Below are 12,546 nucleotides of genomic sequence, written 5' to 3'. Positions count from 1 at the left end.
AACTGTAATGTAATGGAAAATGTAAAGTAAAGAAATTAGGCGAAGGAAGCAGAAGGCTGAACGCAAGGTACCATCTGGGAGGTGAAATCCTGCAAGAGATTTGATCAGTTGATAGAGGAAAAGATCTGGGGGTCGATATCACACCGATCCTGTCCCCAGAGGCACACATCAAAAGGACATCTTCAGCGGCATAGGCTAGGTTGGACAACATAAGAACTCCCTTTAGAAACTTGTGTAAGGAATCGTTCAGGACCCTGTATACCACTTATGTCAGACTAATCCTGGAATATGTAGCTCCTGTCTGGAGTCCATATCTAGTTTAACACAAGACAAAGTTAGAGAAGATTCAGCGGTATGCCACCAGGCTCGTCCCGGAACTGAGAGGTATGAGCTACGAAGAAAGGCTGAAGGAGCTGAACCTCACGTCCCTGGAAAACAGAAGAGTAAGGGAAGAAATGATAAGCACCTACAAAATTCTCAGGGGAATTGACATGGTGGACAAAGACAAACTTTTCAGCACGGGTGGAACACGAACAAGGGGACACAGGTGGAAACTTAGGAACCAAATGAGCCACAGAGACATTAGAAAGAATTTTTTCGGTGTCAGAGTAGTTAGTAAATGGAATGCACTAGGAAGTGATGTGGTGGAGGCTGACTCCATACACAGTTTCAAATGTAGATATGATAGAGCCCAGTAGGCTCAGAAGTCTGCACACCAGTTGATTGACAGTTGAGAGGCGGGACCAAAGAGACAAAGCTCAACCCCCGCAAGCACAAATAGGTAAGTACAAATAGGTGAGTATACACATGCACACACACACACACACACACACACACACACACACACACACACACACACACACACACACACACACACACACACACACACACACACACACACACACACACAAACACACACACACACACACAAACCCTCCACCACCTCAGGACTACTATGTAGTGAGGAGAGAGAGAGCAGGAAGAGGAGGAGGTGGTGTAGCTTTGCTGATAAGAAAAGGCTGGAGTTTTGAGGAGATACAGGGCTGTGAAGGTTTCAGTGACTACATATCAGGCACCATAGCAACTGGAGGACAAAAAATTATAGTAGTGGTCATATATAACCCACACCGAACGACAGAAGACCCAGACGGGAATTTGACAGAAACAACATGGCCACCATCAATATAATAGAGAGAGCAGCTTCTGTGGCTAGCAGGAACGGATCCAGACTACTAACTATGGGAGACTTCAACCATGCGAAGATAGATTGGGAGAACAGAGACCCACATGGTGGACCAGACACATGGAGAGCTAAGCTGCTGGACGTGGCAACAAGAAACTTTCTAAGTCAACACGTCAAGGGACCGACAAGAATGAGAGGAGAGGATGAACCAGCTATGCTTGATCTGATATTTACCCTAAATGAGTTGGATATAAGGGAAGTGAAGTCGGAAGCACCTTTGGGAATGAGTGATCACAGTGTATTGAACTTTGAGTACCTGGTAAAGCTAAGAATTATCTCCCCCAAAATAGAACTTGGAAACAAAGGGCTGGCGTATCGAAAGTGAAATTATGAGATGAGAAAATTCCTAGGGGATATACATTGGGACTCAGAACTCACAACTAAGTCCGTACAAGACATGATGGACTATGTCACCCAAAAGTGTCAGGAGGCTGTAAGCAGGTTTGTCCCGGCCCGACAGGTAAACAGAGAAGCAAAGGAAGAATCCGTGGTTTACTAGGAATGTATGAAAGCAAAGGAACTGAACAAAAGGGCGTGGAGGAACTTCCGAAATAACAGAACACCAGACAGTAGAGAGAACCAGAGAACCAGGAACGAGTATGTTAGTGTGATAAGAGAAGCTGAGAAAAAGTATAAAAATGATATAGCTAATAGAGCCAAGCCCGAACCCAAGCTACTACACAGTCATATCAGTAAAAAAGAACAGTGAAGAAACAGGGGATGAAACTTAGAATGGGAAACAAACGAGATGTATTTATATGAATACCTCCTGGAAACAAGAGGTTCCAGGAGGTCTTCACAATAGAACGAGGAGAGGTCACTGCGCTAGGAGAGGTGGCAGTAAACAGGCGACTTTGGAAGGGTTCGAAATTACTATAGAGATGAGATTGAGAGGCACCTGTTGGATCTGGACGTGAGAAAGGCTGTTGGCCCGGATGGAATCTCACCCTAGGTATTGAAAAAGTGTGCAGGAGCGCTCTGCTTGCCACTCTCCATAGTGTATAGTAGGTCACTGGAAACGGGAGACCTACCAGAAATATGGAAGACGGCGAATGTAGTCCCAATATACAAAAAGGGTGACAGACAAGAGGCACTGAACTATAGGCCAGTGTCCTTAACTTGTATACCATGCAAGGTGATGGAGAAGATTGTGAGAAAAAACCTAGTAACACATCTGGAGAGAAGAGACTTCGTGACAACCCATCAACATGGGTTCAGGGAGGGTAAATCTTGCCTTACAGGCTTAATAGAATTCTACGATCAGGTGACAAAGATTAAGCAAGAAAGAGAAGGATGGGCGGACTGCATTTTGTTGGATTGTCGGAAAGCCTTTGACACAGTACCCCATAAAAGGTTGATGCATAAGCTGGAGAAACAGGCAGGAGTAACTGGTAGGGCGCTCCAGTGGATAAGGGAGTACCTAAGCGATAGGAAGCAGAGAGTTACAGTGAGAGGTGAGACCTCAGATTGGCGTGAAGTCACCAGTGGAGTCCCACAGGGCTCTGTACTTGAACGTATCCTGTTTCTGATATAAGTAAATGATCTCCCAGAGGGTATAGACTCATTCCTCACAATGTTTGCTGACGAAGCCAAAATTATGAGAAGGATTAAGACAGAGGAGGACAGCTTGAGGCTTCAATAAGATCTGGACAAGCTGCTGGAATGGTCGAACAAAAGGTTTTTAGAGTTTAACCCAAGCAAATGCAATGTAATGAAGATAGGTGTAGGGAGCAGGAGGCCAGATACAAGGAATCATTTGGGAGATGAAATACTTCAAGAGTCTGAGAGAAAGAAAGACTTGGGGGTTGATATCACGCCAGATCTGTCCCCTGAAGCTCATATCAAGAGGATATCATCAGCGGCATATGCCAGGTTGGCTAACATAAGAACAGCCTTTAGAAACCTACGTAAGGAATCTTTCAAAACTTTGTATACCACATATGTCAGACCAATCCTGGAGTATGCGGCTCCAGCATGGAGTTCATATCTAGTCAAGCATAAGACTAAACTGGAAAAGGTTCAAAGGTTTACCACCAGACTTGTACCCGAACTGAGGGGTATGAGCTACGAGGAGAGACTACGGGAATTAAACCTCACGTCACAAGGAGACAGAAGAGTTAGGGAGGACATGATCACCACATACAAGATTCTCAGAGGAATTGATAGGGTAGATAAGGACAGACCATTTAACGCAAGGGACATACACCCACTAGAGGACACAGGTGGAAATTGAGTGTCCAAATGATCCATTGAGACATTAGAAAGAATTTTTTCAGTGTCAGAATAGTAGACAAATGGAATGCATTAGGCAGTGATGTGGTGGAGGCTGACTCCATACACAGCTTCAAGTGTAGATATGATAGAGCCCAATAGGCTCAGGAACCTGTACACCAGTTGATTGACGGTTGAGAGGCGGGACCAAAGAGCCCGCAAGCTCAACCCCCGCAAGCACAATTAGATGAGCACAACTAGGTGAGAACATCTAGGTGAGTACAATTAGATGAGTACAACTAGGTGAGTACAACTAGGTGAGAACATCTAGGTGAGTACAATTAGATGAGTACAACTAGGTGAGTACAACTAGGTGAGTACATCTAGGTGAGTACAATTAGATGAGTACATCTAGGTGAGTACAACTAGGTGAGTTCAACTAGGTGAGTACATCTAGGTGAGTACAATTAGATGAGTACATCTAGGTGAGTACAACTAGGTGAGTTCAACTAGGTGAGTACAACTAGTTGAGTACAACTAGATGAGCACAACTAGGTGAGTACAACTAGGTGAGTTCAACTAGGTGAGTACAACTAGTTGAGTACAACTAGATGAGCACAACTAGGTGAGTACAACTAGATGAGCACATCTAGGTGAGTACAACTAGGTGAGTACAACTAGATGAGCACATCTAGATGAGTACAACTAGGTGAGTTCAACTAGGTGAGTACAACTAGTTGAGTACAACTAGATGAGCACAACTAGGTGAGTACAACTAGATGAGCACATCTAGATGAGTACAACTAGGTGAGTACAACTAGGTGAGTACAACTAGGTGAGTACCCTCTATGAACATATAATGGTGCAATTTCTCCTGCTGATTTATTTCTTCAACTGAAACTGTTTCCACTGTATTTTGCAACAGCCTCACCACTCACCAGCGTAGTTCCTTACCGCCGTGCAATACTGCGTGGCTTGAAGATCATTGCAGAGCAACATCTTCAGGCAGCTTGAAATTAATTCCACCACCTGAGAACTTGCAATTCACGCCAGTAAAGATGCTCGCATTATTTACGGGGCTCCTTCTGAAGAGTCACCGCTGCACTCTCCGTTTTCTGTTTCACAATCTCTATGGAACCGGATCCGAGTTACATCATCTGAACTTCTGTGTATGTCATCTGGGCAAATGGGGGTGCGGGGGGCCTTTGACAAGCTGTCGGCTTCCTGTCCTCGTCGAGGCCACTAGTATCAACGGCCCTCAGGTAAATTCAGGTAAATATGTATCTAAGATTTTGAGACTGAGTAAAAAAGGTTCCACCCCTACCTCTTCCATATCCACCCCTACCTCTTCCATGTCCTCCCTACCTCTTCCATGTCCACCCCTACCTCTTCCATGTCCACCCTACCTCTTCCATGTCCACCCCTACCTCTTTAATATCCACCCTACCTCTTCCATATCCACCCTACCTCTTCCATGTCCACCCCTACCTCTTCCATATCCACCCTATCTCTTCCATGTCCACCCCTACCTCTTCCATGTCCACCCCTTCCATATCCACCCTACCTCTTCCATATCCACCCTACCTCTTCCATGTCCACCCCTACCTCTTCCATGTCCACCCCTACCTCTTCCATATCCTCCCTACCTTTTCCATGTCCACCCTACCTCTTCCATATCCACCTTATCTCTTCCATGTCCACCCTACTTCTTCCATATCCTCCCTACCTCTTCCATGTCCACCCTACCTCTTCCATGTCCACCCTACCTCTTCCATGTCCACCCTACCTCTTCCATTTTCAAGAGGAAACTAGATTTACTCCTCCAAGGAGTGCCGGACCAACCGGGCTGTGGTGGGTATGTGGGCTTGCGGGCCGCTCCAAGCAACAGCCTGGTGGACCAAACTCTCACAAGTCAAGCCTGGCCTCGGGCCGGGCTTGGGGAGTAGAAGAACTCCCAGAACCCCATCAACCAGGTATCAACAAGGTAACATATCCACCCTACCTCTTCCATATCCACCCTATCTCTTCCATATCCACCCTATCTCTTCCATGTCCACCCCTACCTCTTACATGTCCACCCCTACCTCTTTAATATCCACCCCTACCTCTTTCATATCTACCCTACCTCTACAATGTCCACCCCTACCTCTTCCATGTCCACCCCTACCTCTTCCATATCCACCCTACCTCTTCCATATCCACCCTACCTCTTCCATGTCCACCCCTACCTCTTCCATGTCCACCCCTACCTCTTCCATATCCTCCCTACCTTTTCCATGTCCACCCTACCTCTTCCATATCCACCTTATCTCTTCCATGTCCACCCTACTTCTTCCATATCCTCCCTACCTCTTCCATGTCCACCCTACCTCTTCCATTTTCAAGAGGAAACTAGATGTATTCCTCCAAGGAGTGCCGGACCAACCGGGCTGTGGTGGGTATGTGGGCCTGCGGGCCGCTCCAAGCAACAGCCTGGTGGACCAAACTCTCACAAGTCAAGCCTGGCCTCGGGCCGGGCTTGGGGAGTAGAAGAACTCCCAGAACCCCATCAACCAGGTATCAACCAGGTAACATATCCACCCTACCTCTTCCATGTCCACCCCTACCTCTTCCATATCCACCCCTACCTCTTCCATATCTGCCCTACCTCTTCCATGTCCACCCCTACCTCTTCCATATCTACCCTACCTCTTCCATGTCCACCCCTACCTCTTCCATGTCCACCCCTACCTCTTCCATGTCCACCCTACCTCTTCCATGTCCACCCCTACCTCTTCCATGTCCACCCCTACCTCTTCCATGTCCACCCTACCTCTTCCATGTCCACCCTTCCTCTTCCATATCCACACTTCCCTCTTCCATGTCCACCCCTACCTCTTCCATGTCCACCCTACCTCTTCCATGTCCACCCTTCCTCTTCCATATCCACACTTCCCTCTTCCATGTCCACCCTACCTCTTCCATGTCCACCCTACCTCTTCCATGTCCACCCTACCTCTTCCATGTCCACCCTACCTCTTCCATGTCCACCCTTCCTCTTCCATATCCACACTTCCCTCTTCCATGTCCACACTTCCCTCTTCCATGTCCACCCTACCTCTTCCATGTCCACCCTACCTCTTCCATGTCCACCCCTACCTCTTCCATGTCCACCCTACCTCTTCCATGTCCACCCTTCCTCTTCCATATCCACACTTCCATCTTCCATGTCCACCCTACCTCTTCCATGTCCACCCCCACCTCTTCCATGTCAACCCCTACCTCTTCCATGTCCACCCTACCTCTTCCATGTCCACATTTCCTCTTCCATATCCACACTTCCCTCTTCCATGTCCACCCTACCTCTTCCATATCCACCCTATCTCTTCCATGTCCACCCCTACCTCTTCCATGTCCACCCTACCTCTTCCATGTCCACCCTACCTCTTCCATATCCACCCTATCTCTTCCATGTCCACCCCTACCTCTTCCATGTCCACCCCTACCTCTTTAATATCCACCCCTACCTCTTCCATATCTACCCTACCTCTACAATGTCCACCCCTACCTCTTCCATGTCCACCCCTACCTCTTCCATATCCACCCTACCTCTTTCATATACACCCTACCTCTTCCATGTCCACCCCTACCTCTTCCATGTCCACCCCTACCTCTTCCATATCCTCCCTACCTTTTCCATGTCCACCCTACCTCTTCCATATCCACCTTATCTCTCCCATGTCCACCCTACTTCTTCCATATCCTCCCTACCTCTTCCATGTCCACCCTACCTCTTCCATGTCCACCCTACCTCTTCCATTTTCAAGAGGAAACTAGATGTATTCCTCCAAGGAGTGCCGGACCAACCGGGCTGTGGTGGGTATGTGGGCCTGCGGGCCGCTCCAAGCAACAGCCTGGTGGACCAAACTCTCACAAGTCAAGCCTGGCCTCGGGCCGGGCTTGGGGAGTAGAAGAACTCCCAGAACCCCATCAACCAGGTATCAACCAGGTAACATATCCACCCTACCTCTTCCATGTCCACCCCTACCTCTTCCATGTCCACCCCTACCTCTTCCATATCTGCCCTACCTCTTCCATGTCCAACCCTACCTCTTCCATGTCCACCCCTACCTCTTCCATATCTACCCTACCTCTTCCATGTCCACCCCTACCTCTTCCATGTCCACCCCTACCTCTTCCATGTCCACCCTACCTCTTCCATGTCCACCCCTACCTCTTCCATGTCCACCCCTACCTCTTCCATGTCCACCCTACCTCTTCCATGTCCACCCTTCCTCTTCCATATCCACACTTCCCTCTTCCATGTCCACCCCTACCTCTTACATGTCCACCCTACCTCTTCCATGTCCACCCTTCCTCTTCCATATCCACACTTCCCTCTTCCATGTCCACCCTACCTCTTCCATGTCCACACTACCTCTTCCATGTCCACCCTACCTCTTCCATGTCCACCCTACCTCTTCCATGTCCACCCTTCCTCTTCCATATCCACACTTCCCTCTTCCATGTCCACACTTCCCTCTTCCATGTCCACCCTACCTCTTCCATGTCCACCCTACCTCTTCCATGTCGACCCTACCTCTTCCATGTCCACCCTTCCTCTTCCATGTCCACCCTTCCATCTTCCATGTCCACCCTACCTCTTCCATGTCCACCCCTACCTCTTCCATGTCCACCCCTACCTCTTCCATGTCCACCCCTACCTCTTCCATGTCCACCCTACCTCTTCCATGTCCACCCTACCTCTTCCATGTCCACCCTACCTCTTCCATGTCCACCCTTCCTCTTCCATATCCACACTTCCCTCTTCCATGTTCACCCCTACCTCTTCCATATCCACCCTATCTGTTCTATGTCCACCCCTACCTCTTCCATGTCCACCCTACCTCTTCCATGTCCACCCTACCTCTTCCATATCCACCCTATCTCTTCCATGTCCACCACTACCTCTTCCATGTCCACCCCTACCTCTTCCATATCCACCCTATCTCTTCCATGTCCACCCTACCTCTTCCATATCCTCCCTACCTCTTCCATATCCACCCTACCTCTTCCATGTCCACCCTACTTCTTCCATGTCCACCCTTCCTCTTCCATATCCACACTTCCCTCTTCCATGTCCACCCCTACCTCTTCCATATCCACCCTACCTCTTCCATGTCCACCCTACCTCTTCCATGTCCACCCTACCTCTTCCATATCCACCCTATCTCTTCCATGTCCACCCCTACCTCTTCCATGTCCACCCTACCTCTTCCATGTCCACCCTACCTCTTCCATATCCACCTTATCTCTTCCATGTCCACCACTACCTCTTCCATGTCCTCCCCTACCTCTTCCATATCCACCCTATCTCTTCCATGTCCACCCTACCTCTTCCATGTTCACACCTACCTCTTCCATATCCATCCTACCTCTTCCATATCCACCCCTACCTCTTCCATGTCCACCCTACCTCTTCCATATCCTCCCTACCTCTTCCATATCCACCCTACCTCTTCCATGTCCACCCTACCTCTTCCATGTCCACCCTTCCTCTTCCATATCCACACTTCCCTCTTCCATGTCCACCCCTACCTCTTCCATATCCACCCTACCTCTTCCATGTCCACCCTACCTCTTCCATGTCCACCCTACCTCTTCCATATCCACCCTATCTCTTCCATGTCCACCCCTACCTCTTCCATGTCCACCCTACCTCTTCCATGTCCACCCTACCTCTTCCATATCCACCCTATCTCTTCCATGTCCACCACTACCTCTTCCATGTCCACCCCTACCTCTTCCATATCCACCCTATCTCTTCCATGTCCACCCTACCTCTTCCATGTTCACACCTACCTCTTCCATATCCATCCTACCTCTTCCATATCCACCCCTACCTCTTCCATGTCCACCCTACCTCTTCCGTATCCATCCCTACCTCTTCCACGTCCACCCTACCTCTTCCATATCCACCCCACCTCTTCCATATCCACCCCTACCTCTGCCATATCCACTCTAACTCTTTTACATCCGCCTTGTCGATCCACACCCCTCCCTCCCCCTCCCCCCCCCCCCCCACACACCCCAATACCATCGTCATCTGCGCCAAAAAACGCATCTCAATATATTACCTCAGCTCCCTGTTTACCTCTGCATCTCTCCCTCCCTCTCTACATTTATCTCTCTCTCACTCTCTCTCCCTCCCTCAGGTACCTGCAGGCGGCGGAGAACTACGACCCGGGTTTCGCCTTCTCCTACCGAGGTCCGGTGCCCATGAAGGGCCGGAAGGAGCCCATGCACGTCTGGTTCCTTGATAGGAAGATCCCTATGTTGGCGGCTCTTCCCGCCCCTTAGGGCTGGGGGACTTAGTGAGGGCTGGGGGACTTAGTGAGGGCTCGGGGATTTAGTGAGGGCTGGGGGACTTAGTGAGGGCTTGGGGACTTAGTGAGGGCTTGGGGACTTAGTGAGGGCTTGGGGACTTAGTGAGGGCTTGGGGACTTAGTGAGGGCTTGGGGACTTAGTGAGGGCTCGTGGATTTAGTGAGGGCTGGGGGACTTAGTGAGGGCTTGGGGACTTAGTGAGGGCTTTGGGACTTAGTCAGGGCTTGGGGACTTAGTCAGGGCTTGGGGACTTAGTGAGGGCTTGGGGACTTAGTGAGGGCTTGGGGACTTGGGCTCGGGGACTTAGTGAGGGCTTGGGGACTTAGTGAGGGCTTGGAGACTTAGTGAGGGCTTGGGGACTTAGTGAGAGCTTGGGAACTTAGTGAGGGCTTGGGGACTTAGTGAGGGCTTGGGAACTTAGTGAGGGCTTGGGGACTTAGTGAGGGCTTGGGGACTTAGTGAGGGCTCGGGGACTTAGTGAGGGCTCGGGGACTTAGTGAGGGCTTGGGGACTTAGTGAGGGCTTGGGGACATAGTGAAGGCTGGGGGACTTAGTGAAGGCTTGGGGACTTAGTGAGGGCTTGGAGACTTAGTGAGGGCTTGGGGACTTAGTGAAGGCTGGGGGACTTAGTGAGGGCTTGGGGACTTAGTGAGGGCTTGGAGACTTAGTGAGGGCTTGGGGACTTAGTGAGGGCTTGGGGACTTAGTGAGGGCTTGGGGACTTAGTAAGGGCTTGGGGACTTAGTAAGGGTTTGGGGACTTAGTGAGCACTTGGGGACTTAGTAAAGGCCTGTGAACTTAGTAAAGGCTTGTGAACTTCGTAGTGACTTGAAAACTTTGCAATGACTAGTAAACTTACTAAGGACTGGTGAACTTAGTGTGGATTTCAGAAGTTAGTAAGGATTAGCTAGGGAACTTATAAGAAGTTCAGAAGTTACCAGGAACTATGGTACTTTGTAAGGTCTATGGAACTTAGAAGTTCTACAGAACTTAGTAAGGATTATTGAAGTTAGAAAGAACTATGGAACTTAGTTACAACTTAGGAAGTTAATAAGAACTGTTAAACTTAGTAAGGACTATGGAACTTAGTAAGGAATAAGAAACTTAGTAAGAACTAAGAAACTTAGTAAGGACTAGGGAACTTAGTAAGGATTAAGAAACTTAGTAAAGATAAAGGAACTCAGTAAGGACTAGACAGACAGTAGATCCTCAGGAGACTATGGAGTTGGGCTCTGGTTGTCGGTCTGGAGTGGCCTCACCAGGGCGAAAAGCCAGGCAAGGTTGATACGGAGAAGCTGTTACCCAAGCAGCAGGTCCCCCCTTTCTCCACGGCGCCGAATGTCTCTAATGGAAAGGCAAACGCCAATACGGTTGGTTCCAGCACCGTCGCAGGAGCTGTGAGCTCCGGAGTTGACCTCGAAGTTGGTGAAGAAGGCACAGGGACTCCAAACCCGGAGACCGCCGTGGTCGGGGCAGGAGACCAACCACCCCATCAAGGGCAGGAACGACCCCAGCCTCCTGCAGCAGAGCTTGGGCCGCACGAGCCCCAGGAGGTGGACGGCCTGGTCCAGCACCTACGGGTTCCTGACAGAGAGCGTCAGTAAGGTCTAAGGAACTTAGTAAGGACTTGGAAACTTAAGTGATTGTTTCACATGTGATTAAGTTCGAGGAGGGAGTTTTCTCAGTGTAACTTTGTCGTTGTAGTCTGTTATCTCTTTACTCTCGTTACCACAAGAATTATCATGATAATTATAATGTTTTTTTTAATATGTACATTACTATTGATCTCATCGTAAAGGAGAATTCATTGCAATTTTTGTATTTACAATTTTTATAAAAACGTTTATGTTTAGTATCTTTGTAATTCACAGAGAAAACAGTGAGATATATTGATTTGTCATATGTATATATATATATATATATATATATATATATATATATATATATATATATATATATATATATATATATATATATATAAATATATATATATATATATATATATATATATATATATATATATATATATATATATATATATATATATGTCGTACCTAATAGCCAGAACCCACTTCTCAGCCTACTATGCAAGGCCCAATTTGCCTAATAAGCCAAGTTCTCATGAATTAATTGTTTTTCGACTACCTAACCAACCTAACCTAACTTTTTCGGCTACCTAACCTAACCTAACCTAACCTATAAAGATAGGTTAGGTTAGGTTAGGTTAGGTAGAGTTGGTTAGGTTCGGTCATATATCTACGTTAATTTTAACTCCAATAAAAAAAAATTGACCTCATACATGATGAAATATGTAGCTTTATCATTTCATAAGAAAAAATTACAGAAAATATATTAATTCAGGAAAACTTGGCTTATTAGGCAAATCGGGCCTTGCATAGTAGACTGAGAAGTGCGTTCTGGCTACTAGGTACGACATATATATATATATATATATATATATATATATATATATATATATATATATATATATATATATATATATATATATATATATATATATATATATATATATCATATATCAATTGATATATCATATATATTTCTCCTATATATCTCGTCATATATCAATGAGAACCGCCACAGGAGCCGTGACTGGGATTCGAACCTATGAATTACTGGTCGACAGAGCCAGAGTGCATGGGGGGGGGGGGGGTTTAAGCTGTGTGAAATTCGGTTTGGTTCGGCATCAGTGGACGCCTCGGGATCC

The 12,546-nt window shown here is 47.6% G+C and overlaps 1 protein-coding gene across 1 annotated transcript in view; it reads left to right on the top strand.

Moving 5' to 3' along the window:
- The window catches only part of Gycbeta100B (guanylate cyclase soluble subunit beta-1-like), a gene marked incomplete in the record, with an annotated part of 213,209 nt that extends 203,260 nt beyond the window's left edge, over window positions 1–9,949 (top strand). The window contains 1 exon segment of the mRNA XM_069327485.1: window positions 9,649–9,949. Coding sequence (XP_069183586.1) covers window positions 9,649–9,793 — 145 coding nt within the window.
- Between the last annotated feature and the right edge of the window lie 2,597 nt (window positions 9,950–12,546).

The sequence above is a fragment of the Procambarus clarkii genome, chromosome 19, assembly GCF_040958095.1.
Source record: "Procambarus clarkii isolate CNS0578487 chromosome 19, FALCON_Pclarkii_2.0, whole genome shotgun sequence".
In the NCBI taxonomy this organism is placed as follows: Eukaryota; Metazoa; Arthropoda; class Malacostraca; order Decapoda; family Cambaridae; genus Procambarus; species Procambarus clarkii.
This window is presented reverse-complemented; position numbering and strand designations above follow the sequence as displayed.